The 18,704-nt window shown below is 42.7% G+C and overlaps 1 protein-coding gene across 5 annotated transcripts in view; it reads right to left on the bottom strand.

Moving 5' to 3' along the window:
• Window positions 1-18,704, bottom strand: part of EPB41L4B (erythrocyte membrane protein band 4.1 like 4B) — a 148,926-nt gene that overhangs the window by 58,822 nt on the left and 71,400 nt on the right. For 4 of the 5 annotated variants that reach the window (XM_055117752.3, XM_055117751.3, XM_055117748.2 and 1 more), the window contains exons 14-15: window positions 17,313-17,346; window positions 13,190-13,254 (exon numbers count right to left, since the gene is read on the bottom strand). In XM_055117752.3, coding sequence (XP_054973727.1) covers window positions 13,190-13,254; window positions 17,313-17,346 — 99 coding nt within the window. Of the gene's footprint in view, window positions 1-9,296; window positions 11,384-13,189; window positions 13,255-17,312; window positions 17,347-18,704 lie in introns of those variants that run through there. The other variant, XM_055117753.3, reaches the window with a different exon arrangement.

Raw genomic sequence — 18,704 nt, 5'->3', positions numbered from 1 at the left:
CAGACACTGCATTTTTGGACATTAAGCATTCGTATGCCAGGAACTACAGCTCAATGATATAATTTGATCTGTGCCATGTCCGACTGAGAGATGAGAGAAAGTACAATTTACTCATTCTGGTTTCCCAGATAGCTGTCGCTTATTTCAATTTTAATTTGGTAGAGACTAAACAGACTGATATATTGTTACATGTTCTTATTGAATTCAGGGAAAGCATACTATTTGGCAGCAAGTAGAGTCTATATTTGAAACACTGTACTTTTTTCATAATGGATTTTCGAAGAAAATTGTATCAACATCTTAGAAGTGTCATACATTATGAATGTTGTATCTATTAATTAGGGATGATTTCTTATAGCAACTTAGTGGTCCTATATCTAAAAAAAAGACTAGTGAGAAGGTTGACTCTACTTCATCTTTCTTTTCAGAAAAGGTCAAAATTGGCCACACGTGGTGGCTCACGCCTGTAATCCCAACACTGGGAGGCCAATGTAGGTGGATCATCTGAGGTCAGGAGTTCAAGACCAGCCTGGCCAACAATCAGGATGAAAACCCAACACTACTAAAAATACAAAATTAGCTGGGCATAGTGGTGCATGCCTGTAGTCCCAGCTACCCAGAAGAATGAAATGGGAGAAATGCTTGAATCTGGGAGGTGGAGGTTGCAGTGAGCCAAGATTGTGCCATTGCACTCCAGCCTGGGTGACGAGTGAAACTCCATCTCAAAAAAAAAGGTCAAAACTGCATTTTTTGGGTGTAGTTTAGATTCCTTTATAGAGGCTAATTGGCCCAAAACTTTTCCAATTTGTATTTCTTTCAAGAAATGTTCCAATCAACTTTGCAAGCAATTCTGATGCTAGCACAGTTGATGTATGAATCCATGCTAGATGGGGAGCTCTTGATCTGATGATGATTAGCTACCTGGAGCCAAAGATGGCATCTTCTTCAACATACCAGCACGGCACAGAAACATAGCAGAACTTTATTCAATTAATTAGTTTTAGTGCATTTAAATTTTAATTCTCCTTAGGTAATTTATCAAGTATCTATTCATAAAAGTTGCACTTTTGACATGAATTCCCTACTTGTTCCTAACTACATTATGTAGTCTCTGCAAAACTGCAGATTAACATCCCACATCCTAAGGACTGACAAGAGCCTTTGGGGTTCAGTAGTTCCTGGGTCTGAGTCCTGTGTGAGGTAGGACAGGATATGTGCTTCCATCTCTGAGTCTGGAATTTTCTTTTGGCAACCAACTATCAAATGATTTCAATAAATAGGTGTAAGCAGGTCCCAACATTTTTCTGCCAGAAAGGCTGTTTTGTTGCAATGCTATTCTTGCTAGGTTTTGCAATGGCTTCCTCATTGTGTGTGTGCCTTCACAGGTGTGCATGTGTGTGCAGTCCAGAGAATTACTATTTCATGAGTTGATTTTTGCTCAGAGGCTCATGACCAAGTTTATTCAATCTTTTTCTTGCCTAAAGAAAAAAAAATACAAATATAGTCGCTTTGCCTTACAACAGTCACTTCTAATAAGCTAGACTTTCTATTCTGGGTTTCTTTTTTTTTGATGGAATATCGCTCTGTTGCCCAGGCTGGAGTGCAGTGGTGCAATCTCGGCTCACTGCAACCTCTGCCTCCCAGGTTCAAGTGATTCTCCTGCCTCAGACCCCCGAGTAGCTGGGATTACAGATGTGTGCCACCACACCTGGCTAATTTTTGTATTTTTAGTAGAGATGGAGTTTCACTATGCTGGCCAGGCTGGTCTCAAACTCCTGGCCTCAAATGATCTGCCCACCTTGGCCTCCCAAAGTGCTGGGATTACAAGCATGAGCCACTGTGCCCAGTCACTTCTGGGTTTCTTACAGATTTTTTTTTTTTTTTTTTTTTTGGTGCGTCTCATTTCTGTGTTCCTGTGCCTTTATTCTGTTTTTTCAGGTGGCAACAGCATTAACAGACTTTCCCCTAACCACTTCTTTAAATACATCCTCAAACAGTGTTATATGAGAGCCCCCAAAGGGACAGTAAGACAAAAATAATCATTGTCACGAAAGCTCAGCTGTGAGTGTAAAATAATGTCCACATAGCAGATTCTTTGTCATCCTGTGCACTCTGACAGAGCTACGGCAGACTCAGGCATGAGCTGGGAAGTGTTATTTTTCCACTCCCCAGACGCCATCCGGCTCACTGAATGAATGAAATTAAAACATTATTCATCCCGGAATGTAGTTCAGGTTAGATGAATAAGATGCATAATCTGTTAAGAGTAGGTTTTAGACATTCTAATTGCACAAGACACCAATGTGAGCCAGAGTTGGAGCTGAACACTGGGTACGTGTTTCTAGGGTGATACAGATGAGGATTAATTGATTTTGGTATTCATTAGTGCTTAAAAATTTCTGCAAATGATCCTCTCTCTGTTCCCCAATTCTTGCAGGTTTTTCAGAAGCTTCTATTATGAACATCCTTAGTTGGCCTCCGAAGCTGTAACACTGATATGAATTTTAAGGGCTTGATGGTTTAATTGCCTTTAATACAGACAGTGTCCATTATTCAGCCAGGGAATGAAGCTGGTTGAGCATTAGCATAGCAACACCTCTTGCTTTTGAGGTCTCAGTGCAGAACGTGGATGTTTAAACCATTCACTATTCAGTAGGGGACGATTAGGAGGTTTCTGTGGGTTTCTTATAACATGAGCCTACAGGGATGTTCCTCTAATTATTCTAATCCTTTTTTAGTGGATGGCCTAGACTACAGCAGTTTTAATATTTTAAATTCTGCAGCCTTTCATCCAATAAAACCACAGGTGACTCTTGGGATGTGGCTGTAATTTCAGTTCCAATATATTGGAACTTTAATTGTAACTAGAAGTACATCCATCCTTCCTTGGTCAATGCACCAGGGAAATTCATGATGTCTGGGTGGGTATCTAAGAAGCCTGAGTGGAAAGTTCTCAATACCCTCCCAAACAGGAAAGGAAACACAGATATTCAAAATCAATTCCTTTCCCTTTGCTATCTTTATGTTGCCCACATTCCCTTTTTCAGCTCTGCCGGGCAGTATCATGCTGACTGTTACCTGAATTTCTGGGAACCTACTTTTTTTTTTTTTTTTTTTTTTTTTTTGAGATGGAGTCTCGCTCTGTCACCCAGGCTGGAGTGCAGTGGTGTGATTTTGGCTCACTGCAGCCTCCGCCTCCCGGGTTCAAGCGATTCTCCTGTCTCAGACTCCTGAGTAGCTGGGGTTACAGGCATGCGCCACCAGGTCCAGCTAATTGTTTGTATTTTTAGTAAAGATGGGGTTTTGCCATGCTGGCTAGGCTAGTCTTGAACTCCTGACCTCAGGCGATCCACCAACCTTGGCCTCCCAAAGTGCTACGATTACAGGCATGAGCCATCACACTTAGCCTGGAAACCTACTTTTAAAAAAACGGTAAATATCAACTCATTCAAGCCTTCCGTTTCCTCACTATTATAAATGCTAAGATGACATGGTTAATTGTACTTCATCAGCCTGATCTTTATTAAGGAGCATGACTCAAGAATAGGGGTTTCAGATGGTTCACAGAAAACATATAACAAACCGTCTTTAGAAAGATTAAAAGGTGCATAGCCTTGTTCACAGAGAATGTAATTAAAGCAGAAATTCTGGATCTTACCCATCAGACTAAGTTAAAAAAAAAAAAAAGCTAGCAAAGGCTATGATTTGCTTCCTGTGAGGTCACAAAGGCATTGTCATAATTGCTGGGGGTGTCTGTGAGCTGGGGGGAGTATAAACAGGTGGAATATATTTGGAGAGAAATTTCATTAGACAATATCCAACTTAAATATGCACATACCTTTTGACCTGGATACTTCGAGGGAATTTATTCTACAGATAGATTTGTTCAAGTGCACAAACACAAGGTACAAGAATGGCAGCATCACTGTAACTTGAGGGGGTTGATGCAGCTTAAATGTCCATCAATATTGATTGGTTAAATATATGCTCATTTATACATGGAGTAGCTCTAGATTGACAAGGAAAAATGCTAACAATGTTTGCTTCCAAGGAAAACTGGGGAATAAGAAGGTGGAAAGGAAAAGTAACTTTTGGCTATTTGTATTTGAATTTTTACTATTGTTTGTATTATCTATCTTAAAAAAGGCAACAGGCCAGGTGCAGTGGCTCTCCCCTGTAAACCCAGTATTTGGGGAGGCCAAGGCAAGAGGATCGCTTGAGCCCAGGAGTTCACACCAGCCTGTGCAACATGGCAAGACCCCATCTCTACAAAAATTTTTTAAAAATTTAGCAAAGCATGGTGGTGCATGCCAGCTACTCAGGAGGCTGAAGTGAGAGGATCACTTGAGCCCCGGAGGTGGAGGCTGCAGTGGGCCATGATTGCACCACTGCACTCCAGCCTGGGTGACAGAGACAGACCGTGTCTCAAAAACAAACAAACAAACAAAAACAACAACAAAATGGCAACAAAGCACAGTGGTTCCCTTTTGTTACTAACTTTCCACTCAGCCTCCTAATAGTTAAAATCTTCCTCCAATTCGTCTAAGATGAAATCCCAAATTAGACAAAGTGGGAATGGAGCAGACACTCTTGTTTCAATTCTCCAAGCCTCTGAGTCCCAATCGTAGCAGCAGAATGGACTCTCAGCCATCTAACCAATTCTTTATGCCAATTCTGCCATGTGCAGATGGGAAAGCATTGTCCACATTCTGCCTGGACAGTTATTTCCTAGTATTCTCGGACAGAAATATCATTTCTATTTTTCTTTCCTCAAAAGATCCCCATGGTGTTTCTGCTCTGAGTTTGTTAGTTTCAAAGAGACATGTCTTTATATATGTGTTAATGCTCTTACATCTGATCTGTCCTTTGGAACCAAACACCCCTTTCCCTTTCTAAACTTAGAATATACATCTCAAGCCATCAATCTATTAGAAACACCATTTCTTCAGCTAGACTTTTTTTTTTTTTTTTTTTTTTTAGATAAGAGTCTCACACTGTCACCCAGGCTGGAGTGCAATGGCGTGATCTTGGCTCACTGCAACCTCTGCCTCCCTCGTTCAAGCCATTCTTCTGCCTCAGTCTCCCAAGTAGCTGGGACTACACAGGCACACACCACCACGCCTGGCTAGTTTTTGCATTTTTAGTGGAGATGGGGTTTCACCATGTTGGCCAGGCTGGTCACAAACTCCTGACCTTGAATGATCCACCTGCCTTGGCCTCCCAAAATGCTGGGATTACAGGTATGATTCACCACGCCCGGCCTTGAGCTATTTTGAATCTCTTTGGCCTGTTTCTGTCCACATGGACAGCTACGACCTTACGAACCACTAAAAATTCTTACCATCTAGCATCAAACACTGCGCAAAACATCTTTTGTATATAATGTCATTTATTGATAATTCTCTTACAAGTGAGATACTGGTAAATTCCATCTGGGGATGAGGAAAATGAGGTGTCCAGAAGAAATTGGCCAAAGGTCCCATGGCTAGTAAGTGGCAAAGCTGGGATTCAAACCGTGTTGAGATTCCAAAGCTTCCACACTTCACCTAATCAGAGAACTATGGGGCTCTTGTCCCTTGACAAAACCAGACCACCACACTGTGGACCCTTTAATCCTTCTCTCATCTGGCTGGCAATGTCTTGCCATTTTACTTCTGCAAACTTCCATCTGTTTCCCAATCATGGGCTCCAGTCTTAGCCCAGGTGCTTAGACTGGTGTATACACACGCCCTGTCCTTCTCCAACAGCTGGAATTCACTAGTCCCTTGCTTCTGAAGTGGGAACGGAGGGCAGAACACAGACTTGGTTTGATAGATTGCAGGGGGCCAGTTAATGATGAAATTAAAGCCATACAAAGAACCACTAGAATGCTCACATTTTTCTGCTTCACCTTGGGCCTAAGGAAGTGCATAGCTTTGCTGAGCAGACAGATCTAGTTACTTATTATGATGTGTCCATCCATTGACTTAACATTATGCCTATTAAAAAAAAAAAAGAGTTGACCTCTACTGACAGTTAAAATTGAGGCATTAAAATAACGATGAACACAAGCAGGTAAGTAGCTTTGCTTTCCCAAAGTGAAAAGCAAACCTGGACTGCCCACCTCAGGCTGTCCTGGGCTGTTAAAATGCAGGATCTTGGGTCTTACCACTGACCATTTAGAATGCCACAAGCCACATTTTTAGTAAGTTGTCCAAGCCATTCTTTAGCTCCCTAATTTTGGCAGAAGTGGGCCTATCTGCAGAACTATTGAGGATTTCTTTTGCTAAGGCTTAGCTGAATGTCCGTTTTACATGTTTGTCTTTTTGATATCCCCAGGGTTTCTTACAATGTGCCATTTCTCATGTGCAAGGGACCTTTAACAGTGACTTGCTTTTTCTCTCCGCCCCCTTATGCTTCGCCTCTGCATCTGTCCACTGCCTCCTGTAGCGAGACAGTGGAAGCAAATCATCCTAGACCAATGTAGGGTATTTTCCTGGTACGTTTGGAAGACTTGGTCAGCCAGGGAATTGATTTACAACTCTTAAGTTTGGGAAATACTGATCCGAAGGGATCAATATGGCTGTTCAGTGAGTTCTTTAATGAGCTCAGATTTTAAAGGACTAGTTAAAAGCTGTAAAGTCAAGGGCAACAAAAGACTCTGTCATTACTTGTGTTCAGAGAGGGACCCAGGAGGCTGGAGTCGCTGACCTGGAAGGATGGTGCAATATTAACAGGCAAGAAGGACTGAGAGGAATTCCCACACTGTCCTTATTCCTCCATCTTTGTGGTTAAGGAGAACCATCTTCAACAGAAATGGTAGACCAATAAATGAAATAGGCAAAAGGGTTTTGAAGACCAAGGTAATTAATTACCTGGCAGGATTTAGAGACTTCTGGCATGAATTACATCAATCAAATGACAACTGTCAATACACTGTTGGATGTTCTGAGGGACCACAGAAACATGAATAGATGATAAACCAGTACATACCCGAGTTCCAAAATGTAAAAGTTAATTCCATTAATTATGGAATAGTGTGGTTTTACTGTCAAGTAATATTCCAGAAGACATTGTTCATTTGTGAACTCTTTGGAAGGAAGCCATAGAGTGGACCGTCTCAAATAAGCAGTGGTTCATTAAGAATAATGTCCAATCTCTGCTTCTTTGAAAATGGGACTACTGCTGAATGATGCCTGTGCGGACAGGATTTTTAGACTGGGGGAGGGGTGGTAAGGTGTGGAGAGGGTTACTAGACCACTGGAGGGGGTGTGTTTGGGGAGAAGGCAGTAAACAGCGTTATTAGATCACAGGTGATGGAGATGAACAAGGTTACCAGCCCTGGTGTGTGTGAGTGGGAGGTATGGACAGTTATGACTGGTAGTGGTGATGGTGGAGGGAACATGGTTACCAGGCCACACTGGTGGGGGCTGTATGGACAGTTAGCTACCTATTGGTGTGGTGGTAATGCAGATGGACAGGGGTTACTAGATGGCTGGAGGGAGTGGATGGCTCTCTGGTTAGCAATTAGATTTCAGTGGAGTGAACTGTTCAACATCATCTAGCAGTCTCATGGAGATGTGGATCCCCATGGTTGCAAATGGTGGGATGAAGGGTGAGAGGCAAGAGAGCACTGTGGTTGAGACCATAGGCTCTGGAATACAGGTTGCTTGGTTAAACTCTAAGCCTGAGCTTCCCTATCTATGAAAAACAGGATACTACCCATCTCACAGAGTGGTCAGGAAGTGAAGTGACACATGCAAAGCCTAGCATTAGATGACTAGCCCCTATATATTAGTGCAGATCAATGTCTACCTACCGGGGTTTCCAATGTCACGTGGCTGGACTTTCTTCTGCCCTGTACAGCATGATACCAATGCCTCAAACGAGAACACAGTTGACACACTGAGTAATATTCAGATGATGAAACTGAATCTAGAAGTCACATGGTGGTCAGTGTCCTACTCACAGTATGATGCCCCCATACTGGATAAGGTTGTTCAGATACCTTCAGACCAGCCCAGAGATGATGTATTATTGCCTGTTATCTGGTTAGACATCTCCTTTCAAATGAATGTGGAATAATCCATTTGCTGAGCAGACATTCACTGAACACCTGCTATCTGTCAGGTGCTGGGGAACAAAGGCAAGTAAGACACAAAGCTCAGATTGATGCAGTGTACAGGTTTCAGGATGAGATAAACAAAAGAGCCCATTTTAATACAAAGCTGTAAGTGCAACATTGCTATAGATGGGGGTAGAAAGGGAGGGGGTTATTACTGGAACACAGAAATTAACCCAATTTGCAGAGGTGGGGCCGTCAAGAGTCCCTGGGAGAAGATGTCTGGGCAGAGGCAGACATTGAGCAGGAGTTAGGGGAAAGGATGGGAGTGACAGAATTCTAGGCAGAAAGAACAGTATTTGCAAAGGCACAGATGTGAGTAACAGCAGGGTGTGGCACATGCCAGGAACCACAAGCAATTTGGCATTGAAGGATTTTCAACAGTAGGGTGAGAAATGGTGGATATATGCTAGAGCAAGAGGATGGAGACACGGAGTGGGGAATTCCACTGAGAGGCCCTTGGACTTCATCCTCAGGGTAATGGCAAGCACTGCAATGGCACAGGCCGACTGTGTTTTAGAAAGATCACTCTAGTGACTGGGAGGAGCATGAGCTTGTCAGGAGCAACTGGAGTCAGGGAGATCAGGAAGGGCACCTCTGAGCCAGAGAAAAGATGCTCCTATGGGATCCATGCCAGTAAGAAGACAGAGGAAAGCCCAAGTATGAATACCAAGGCAGAGGTGAACAGACCTGGGTACCGTTTGGATATGGGTGGCGACAGGGAGAAGAGTTGTAGATGATGTATACATTCTTACTGTGGGTAAAAAAGGGAATTCAGGCAGAAGAAAAGTTTTGTGGGAGGAGGGTAAAAGATGATCGATTTGATTTTTGATAGGTGGAGTTTGACGTGTACACAGGATACCCAAGTTGAAATGTCAGTCCAAAAGTTCACAGGACAGTCTGGGTTACAGAGGATGGTTTCAGAGTCAACAGCATGACAAAATCATGACAGAATGAGAAGACTTGGGTAGACTGTGGTGAAAAGAGCAGTGAGCAGAAGAAAGACCTTTAGAAAACACCAACAGGTAATAGGATGGCAGAAAAGGAGGCTGTTAAGACTGAACTGGTCAACTGCTGTAGAGAAAGGTCCACTAAGTTAAGGAATGAAAAGTGTACACTTCATTTAACAATCAGGATATCATAAGTATGCATACTGGTGAGGCTTCTTGGTTGCAGACAACTGAAACCACTCAAGTTACTTTAAGCAGAGAGGTATTTATTAGAGGGTATTATATGGCATACACAATTTCCAGGAGCCCACAGATAAGGGTTTGGATGCCTTCCTGCCAGGAAGAGCACAAGTAGCCAGGACAAACACCTACCTTTACAGGACTATTACTGAGGAAATCCCACTGCCACCACTTCTCTCTACTCAGCACCTGTGACAGGCAGGACAACCTTCACCAGAGTTGCCCCAGATGAAGAAAGGCATCAGCTGCTGTGCCTATAAGATCCACTCTTGCCAAGAGCAGCCTCATTCTAGGATGATCTTGCTCCACCCACCTAACTGAATGCTCACCTTCAGACTTCCAAAAGCCAGCTGTTCTGTTACCAAGGTCATTCACAAATGAGACTTCTGCATAGCAACAAGAATCAATTTTTAAAAAATGAAGATGGAGTCAAAAAAAAGCAAGAATAATCTTTATTCCTTGGAAACACATTTGTAAAAATGCTATCAATAAGATGAAAAGATTCAGAATACATGCATTTGTATGCAGCACATACACTGAGCATCAGAACGTCTGCTAAAATGGAATACACCTGTAAACAAATGCCTTAGGGAGAGTTTATAGGTAGTCAGCTCCACTGTGCAAGGTATGCAGCTGATACCTTCTCTTGCTGAATAGATTTTTGCAGTAGCCAAAAAAGATCAGATTTTAGTAATAAAATATCTCAAAGGATGTCAAACATTTTTTAGAGGGCCTAACATGGGCAAAATTACAATTACATATACAAAAATGGCACAAGAATCAACTGATTTCACAGAAATACTAATAAAACATTTCAGGTCTATTATTAAGAGAAAAAAATGTTTGACTCAGGGCTTGAAATGGGGGAAATAAATATTTTGGTACAAGCTTTAACCTAAAAGACAACATATTGATTTCCGGTTCTACCAACAGACTAGGGCAACAACCATCTCATCCTACTCTACAGAATGCTTTGGCACAACTTCAAGAAAACCTTATATGCTTTCACTTGAGCCATAAATGATCTTGATTGCACGTTGCTTTTTAAGAGTGAAGTCTAGGGTAAAAACCAATCCCCCAATTCTGACAGTGTGTATTCACAATTATGTCTTCTGAAATCACGCAAGTTAGCAGCACCAATCATTAAGACATTAAAAATTATTCCCATACTTGAGCAGCAAATTCGATCAAAACAAATGCTATGCAATTTAAGATTAGTACGACTGCTTAAATTCAAAGTAGCTCAACTGCTTTAAGATGTGAAATTCAAAGTCCCCCTGTATCTATATAACATCTAATAAGTTATATAATTTATTTAGCTTCTGAAAGGAGTAACTCTGTCAAGGAAGTGGGTATTGCAGTTTTCCTTGTGATAAAATTAGTTTGAATGTATGTCCTCAACCTAAACAAAATGAAATGTTAACAAATTGCAGAATTTTAGAGTTGGAAAGGACCTTGGAGATCACTTAGTCCAACCCTCTCTTTTCAGATGGGGAAAATGAGGTCAATGAAGGGGCAATGACTCGTCCAGGCCACACTAGGGAAACTGGACCCTAGCAATCTCAACTTCTACGACAGGAATATATGCTGAGCAATCTTCCCAAGCTCTTCTGGTTTTATTTGCTCCCATTAATTAAATAACAAAGAACATAGGAACATAGTAAAATGATAAACATAGACTTTGACTCCAATTTTAAAATCAGAACATCAATATGATTCCTGAGCCTTTAACTACCTTCATTTTAATGAGAATGCAGTCAACAGTAAATTATGACAAGCTATAGTGGTTTTATCTTCAAATATTTACATGGACATCAAAAACACCTTTCAGGACTACTCCTTAAAGACACTCATCCAAACACATCCATCCATCTGAGGCCAAGACACTTTTCATGGAATGCAATGAAACTATGAAGGTGAATGGAAGAGAGATGCTTCAGTCTCTCAAAGTGCAGTCATGAGTTTATCTCGATACATCATACTTTGCATCCCTCCTAAGTTCTTCTGGTTCTGGTCGTGGACATAATCAAAATGGCTGTCATCTCCACTGGCCGATGCTTTCCAATGCGACCTGTCATCCTGAAAGGATGGCCTGTTTTGTTTGCAGAGCGAATGGTTAGTGGGAGAATGGAAGAAAATGCAGAAATGTAAGTGAAACAACACAAGCACAAAGGAAATGGGGCAGGGGGAACCATGAGCCATGTGAATGGGGATGGCTATGAATGGAAATGAATGGATTTCCTAGTGAGAATTTTAAAAATTCAGATGCAGATCACCTATGAACTTCCAAGCAGAGCAAGGGTCTGTCTATGGTCAAGTCATCATTTCTCAAAGGGTGTCTCATGGGTCAAGTCCATCTGGAGAAAGCTAAGTGAAGGTGGAAAATGTTCCATTACTACAGGGCTGCTTGGAGGCATGCCAGCGTGCACCATGAATGCCTCAGGCAGCATTTGCCAAAAGTGTTGGACTAACAAACTCTGTTTTCATGGGGTATCTTTGTAGAGCTTGAAAATAAACAAAATGTTGGGCCCCACCCCATAGATTCTGATCCAGTAGGTCTGGGGTGGGGCTGAGAATTTGCATTAACAAGCTTCCAGATGACACTAAAGCTGCCAACAGCAGGCCCACCCCAGAGAGGCACTGTTTACGGCTTTCCTCAGAAGGCCTGCTGCTAGGCCATGCCTCAGAAGGAAACTAACATGATAAAACAGGCAATGATAAGCACAAACTTTTGTAAAAACAATGTTAATTAAAATAGCGTTTCCAGAAATCTCTTCTGTTTCTTATGTCTGAAGAATAAAGCACCTTTGAAATACAGCAAGATTTAGAATTATTACTCCACTAACCTAATCTGCTTTAAAAAGTTAAGTGACTACCAAGTGTTTATAAACAATCACGCTTTGGGGTTACAAAATTCCCCAACAAACTGTTTTTTGGCCTTGCTCTAAGTGGGTTTATTTCCAGCATTTTATTCTCCATACTTTCTCAGAGAAAGGCTAGCAACCTCACCTTTATGCAAACTGAACTTGCCAACTATGTTTCTGAAATAGCTTCACACATAAACACCAATTAAGACTGATCTAAAATTCAAATCTTAAAAGGAACATTTGCTTTCACAAAGCTAGCCTTAAAAAAAAAAAAAAAAAAAAAAAAAAAACCTGTCAAGCCTAACTATAAACACAGTCCAGCAGATGCCAGTTGGCTTAGAAAGGATTATGGTAGGTTGGGGCCAAGGTTGGTAAATGGCAGCCCTCGGCCCAATCCCACTGTTTTTCTAAATCAGTTTCATTGAAGCACAGCCATAGCCTCTCATTTATGGATTGTCTAGGGCTGTTTTCAAAGTACAATGGCAGAGTTAAGGAGTTGTGACAGCGACCACAAAGCAGAAGATACTGACTGTCTGATCCTTTACAGAAAAAGTTTATTGACCCCTCAGTTTAGGGAAAAAATATCTATTGCCACAAAAAGCAAACTCATTCCCCCAGCCCACCCCCGCAAAAAAAAAAAAAAAAATCCTTAAAAAAAAAACAAAAAACCCATGACAACAAAATCCCCAAGCTTTCATCACATTTGAAGTAAACAAATTCTCAGGACAGAAAAATGTTACTTAGAAATTTTCAGTAACATCTTGAACACAAAACTAAAAACCAAGAATATATGAGATCAGAATGATTTTAAAAAATCAATTCATTTTTCATTTCACAAAGCATACCTTTGATACATCCACACACATCACTGGCTACCTTTGCTTTGAAAATTTATTCATCTCGGCCATGACAATGCATCCCTTAAGGGTTATTTCTGATGCAGACTTTCTACTCCTAACTAAGCAGAATCTGAACTTTTCTAGAGAAAGGAAAGCTTTCGAAGGTGCAGCTCTGGAAGCACCAGCACTTACCTGACATTTGGAGAGTGAGGATGCCACCGGGGCTGGCTGGGATGGATATTAGGATGATATTGAGGCTAGAAATAAAACACCAAACTTGATTATTTGATGACCTTTTAATTTCAATGGTCCTCATTCGCTTTGTCTGTTCCTGGCATCCACCCGAGGGGCTGGGGGACTAAGAATGGAAAGGCTATAGACCCTGGCTAGGGGGTGGATGTTTCCCAGGACGATCACGTTTCCCCCTCTGACAAAGGCTGGGGGCTGGCACCCAGTGCTGGTTCTTGCCCTCTCCAGAGGCGGCTCCCTGTGAAGGGGCTGGGAAGCTGCCCTTAGAAGGTGACAACACTGGCCTTGAAGGGGGTCGTCCGGACTACCAGAGACAAGCTGTATTCATCTTCCCAAGGGAAGAGGCGGAAGGTGTCAGAGAGATGGGGAGAGTGGGAGGCAACTTCTCTCTTCAGAAACAATTTTTGTCATTGCTGAAAATGACAATGACCATGTGGAACAGTTACATCTGCACACAGACAAGGACTGGACAGGGATGCTAAGTGAAGCAGCAGGGCCGTGGGTGAAGGTTTTTTCTTTCTCTCTGGTTTATGCAATAAAAATAATCTTCTAAAATGCAATCCAAAACAAAATACCAAAACAAACAAAACCATCCAGAGCGCTTATCATCCTGATAAAACGGGAGGGAGGGAGAGAGTTCGAGAAGAAGGGATGAGGGGAGGGAGGGAAGGAAGGCAGGTAGGGAAGGAGAGAAGAAAGAAAAAGAAGGGAAGGGAAGGAAGAAAGAGAAAGAAGAGAAGGAAGGAGGTTGAAGGTTGTCTTTTTTTTTTTTTTTTTTGACAGAGTCTCACTCTGTCACCCAGGCTGGAGTGCAATGGCAGTATCTTGGCAACCTCTACCTCCTGGGTTCAAGCGATTCTCCTGCCTCAGTCTCCTGGGTAGCTGGGATTACAGGCACGTGCCACCACACCCCGCTAATTTTGAAGGAAGTTGTCCATTTTAAGAAGAGAACACAGACCCTGTACTCACAAACGGACTGAGGTGCAGCCCTGGCCGGCTAGGTAGCAGCCTGCCTTTCCACTTCTGGCCTGCAGAGGGCAGTGGTCCTAGACATCAGTAGAAGTCAGGGGCTTCTCAAGGCTCTATCTCCTAAGGGGCAAATTAGGCCCTCCTGACATTTAAGTCACTACAGTCTTGCCACTGTTACTCTTTTAATTATTTCTTCCCCTCCTTCTCAGGATACTTTGCTTAGTAAGCAGTGGCCTGCTCTCTGGCACAGAGAATCTCAGCAGTTCTGTTCGTTCCATTTTCATGGACCTGAGACGCCCTCCCTGCCTGTTCTGTATTCAAGCAGCCTTTCCTTTCTCCTTCAAAGACGCCTGTCAGCAAGCAGACTCTGCAGCCCCCGGAAGAACATGCTGCAGGAAAAGGAATCTGGAGAAAATACCTCAGTAGCAGGATCTGGGAGCTGACCAGGGCTTTAGCATCTCCCTGCTGCAATCTCTGCATATTTCTCCTTTAGGGGCTACAGAAACCCACAGAGTTTAGATGATTTGCCCAGAGTCTAACTGTTCCAGGTGTTTTGATCACATAGACAGGCCCAGAATGAGGTTCCATTCATTGGCTGTTCAACAATAGAGAAAGGCTGACCTAGAACTGGACCCTCTATGTTTTCCTCTGGCTTTAAACACAACCAAATCAGATTCATCAGAGAGAGAGGTGGGAACCTTAGCCACAGACCTGGAAAAAGATTTTGGAAACTTCCTTGGTCTCCTCTGGCAATTTATTCACATTCTCAACTGTCAAGGAGTATTTTAGTGTTAACCCAGCTGGTTCTCGACTGGTACGCTCATATCCCTCGGAGGACAACGGGAAATGACTGTGTGCATGTTTGCTTGTCATAGTAACAGAGAAAAGGGAAGCTAATCATCCTGCAATTCCAGGGACAGTCCCAAACAATGAAGAACTCTCCCTCCCCAAATGCCAACAGCGTCCTCATTGAGAACACAGAGATCCATCCTTTGCAGCTGGCTGACCTTGCAGTGCTTGAAATAAGATAAATGCTGCAACACCATCCTCTCAAATACCCTTCACGGTATTCACATGCCAATCAGGCCACTTCTCAGGATGTTCTCTTCCCGGTCAATTTATTCCCAACCCTTGATAGAACACAAGACCTCTAAGACTGGCAAGGTCCAAAGGACCCGTGGTTGCCAATGATGTTGCGATAACAATGCCTGGATGAGTTTCATTAGATCTGATTTCAACAATCGCCTCGATGTTCACTCTAAGCAGAAAACGCACAGTGAGAACACACCACAGGGCTATGTGGAGAGGGCACAAGCAGTGCTCAGCTGCTTTGCTTTTCCAAAATTTTTCTCTCCTTCAAGCACTGATCACCTATCAATTACCTGTCTCTACAACTTTTCAGTTACCCACACCTGAAAACCCCTTAACAAAAAACAATCAGTGAATAACAAGATTCAAGAACCCTGGGCCGGGCACGGTGGCTCACACCTGTAAACCCAGCACTTTGGGAGGCTGAGGCGAGCGGATCACTTGAGGTCAGGAGTTTGAGACCAGCGTGGCCAACATGGTGAAACTTTGTCTCTATTAAAAATGTAAAAATTAGCCGGGCACGGTGGCATACACCTATAACCCCAGATACTTGGGAGGCTGAGGCAAGAGAATCACTTGAACCCAGGATTATTTAAAAATAGAGATGGGGTCTCACTATGTTGCCCAGACTGGTCTTGAATTCTTGGGCTCAAGTGATCCTCTTGCCTTGGCTTCCCAACGTGCTGGGATTACACGCATGAGCCACTGTGGCCAACTCTGAGTTGGTCTTTGAGAGATACTTTAATATACTGATAGGAAGCAAAGGAATTCCAGGCAGACAAACATGGGCAAAGAATGGTGGGAAGAAATTATGGGGCAACAATTATGCAATTCCCTGTGAGTTGAACATATGGAGCGTGATGGGAGTGGTGAGAAATAAATAGAGAAGTTGGAACCAGGTGGTATAAGGCTGTGAATGGCCAGAGAGAGAGCCACCCACAGTGGCTTAGGAAGAATGTGCTTGATCCAGGCTGAGCTGTAAACCACACCTTCCATGCTACCAGGCATGGGTGAGCTGGCAGGCGGCACAGGCCCTGGTTGGCCGTCCTGAGAAACAGCAAGACGCCAGCCATAGAAACTTACCTGTGCTCCTTCTTGCAGGCGATGGGCCTAGCACATCGCCTAGCACAGTGCTTTACAAAGCAGGTTCTAGAAACCATGTATCTATTCGCGTTAATGAGTTCACCACCACCAAAAAATGGTAGGGGTTGACGCTAGCGTTTTTTTAAAAAAGAGATGAAGGGGCTGAGGCTAGTGTTTGTCTTTTTAAATAGATGAGTTCTCACTGTGTCGTCTGGGCTGAAGTGCAGTGGTATTCATGATAATAGCTCACTGCAGCCTTGAATTCCTGGGCTCAAGTGATCCTCTTGCCTTAGCTCCCCCAAATAGCTAGCACTACAGATGTACACCACCGTGCCAGCTCAAGACTAGTTTTTTTTTTTTTTTTTAAATCAGGGGCGTGAGAGGGGAGCAATTCGCAAATAATTTGGGGAAACAAATTAAAAAAAATAAAACATGTCTTTCTTGCAGGATTTCTCAGTACTTTCATACCTCAATGGACACTGTAAAATCCAAGAAGGGGAATGAAAGATGTGACATTTCCCAAACATTTGACCAAAACATCCTTTCCTGGAAGCCCATCTCAAGGGACTCATGTTCCCTAGGCCTAAAACACACTTTGACCAAAAGCTGCCTCACTTGAATGCCACTAAGGGGCTGTGTGTGGCCACCCAGAAACTTAAACATATGTCCCTGATACTTGCCAGTTGACAAGGTTAAGAAAAACAGGCAGTTCAGATGGCCAAGAAGTGGCAGGGGTCAGAAGGAAAGGGCTCTTCTCTTACCATTTTCTCAAAAAAACAAATATTGTTATTATTTTCTCAAAATCTGATTACAAATATGATGACTACTCATTATGGAAAATTTAGAAACTTTACAAAAACTTTTTTTAAATTTTATTTTTAAAATTTTCCTTCTTTAAAGAAAACCTTTAAAAGCAGTATCTTACCTGGTAATTATGGACTTCTGGATTTGTTTTAGAGCTAAAAAAACAAACAAAAAAAACAGAAAAAAAAGAAAAATAACTTAGGTTGTAGAGTGGCATTATTAATGATTTATTTAACAATCATGAACTATTCCTATGTGCTACATACTCTAATAGGAACCTCCACATAATGACTTTTTTTTGGTTATTGGCTGTTTAAAATGAACATATAACAAGGAAAACCACAGACAGCAACTTTCACTTGTCCTTTTAGAGCTCACAAACAGAAACAGTAGGAAATATTCCAGAATGCAGTCTCAATGTCATGTTTTGGTGACAAAAAGGAGGTCCTGTTTCAGTTGGGCAAACCAAGTAATTTTACTCCCATTTCAGGCCTGCCCTGGCATTGCTGGGAGACCTCACAGCACTGGCACCAGAAGCTCCAGTGATGCGCAGAGCCTCTTCCCACGGCAGGGGGAGGCACCAGTCCCTCCTGAGCATCTCCCACTGGGTACTGTGGTGGGAGCCACATGTGGGTCCCCTTGCTATTAAAACCACTGTCAATAATCTGGCCACCACTTTGGAATGTTCTCTCCAGACAAGACTCTGTACTGGGAACTTCACATCTGTTATTATTTAATCCACACGACAAGGCTATGAGGTCAACAAATGTGACCACCTCGTTTTACAGATAAAGGAACAGTTGCCTAACAGAGAGTTGGGAAACCTGCTCAGGGTCGCCTGGCTGGTCAGTGGGAGCCAGGGCTAGAATCAACATCTGCAGAATCCTAAAGCCTGTCTTCTTTCTGCTAAACCAACTTGGCTCTTAGAGGGACTGAGAAAAGGCTCAGGGCTCCTCATCATGATCCTATTTCGATGGAATCTTTTTGTTTGTTTTAAGAGATGAGATCTCACATGTTGCCCGGGCTGGTCCTGAACTCCTGGGCTCAAGCAATCCTCCAGCCTCAACCTCCCAAAGTGTTGGGATTATAGGCATGAGCCACTGTGCTTGGCTGATGGGATCTTAAATGCTAAATATATATATATAGGCCGGGCGTGGTAGCTCACACCTGTAATCCCAGCACTTTGGGAGGCTGAGGAGGGTTGATCACGAGGTCAGGAGATCGAGACCATCCTGGCTAATACGGTGGAACCTCGTCTCTACTAAAAATACAAAAAATTAGCCGGGCGTGGTGGCAGGCACCTGTAGTCCCAGCTACTCGGGAGGCTGAGGCAGGAGAACGGCGTGAACCCGGGAGGCAGAGCTGGCAGTGAGCCGAGACTGCGCCACTGCACTCTAGCCTGGGTGACAGAGCGAGACTCCATCTCAAAAAAAAAAAAAAAAAAAAAAAATATATATATATATATATGTGTGTGTATATATATATATGTATATATATATATATATATATACAT

The sequence above is a fragment of the Pan paniscus genome, chromosome 11 (genome assembly GCF_029289425.2).
Source record: "Pan paniscus chromosome 11, NHGRI_mPanPan1-v2.0_pri, whole genome shotgun sequence".
NCBI lineage: Eukaryota > Metazoa > Chordata > Mammalia > Primates > Hominidae > Pan > Pan paniscus.
This window is presented reverse-complemented; position numbering and strand designations above follow the sequence as displayed.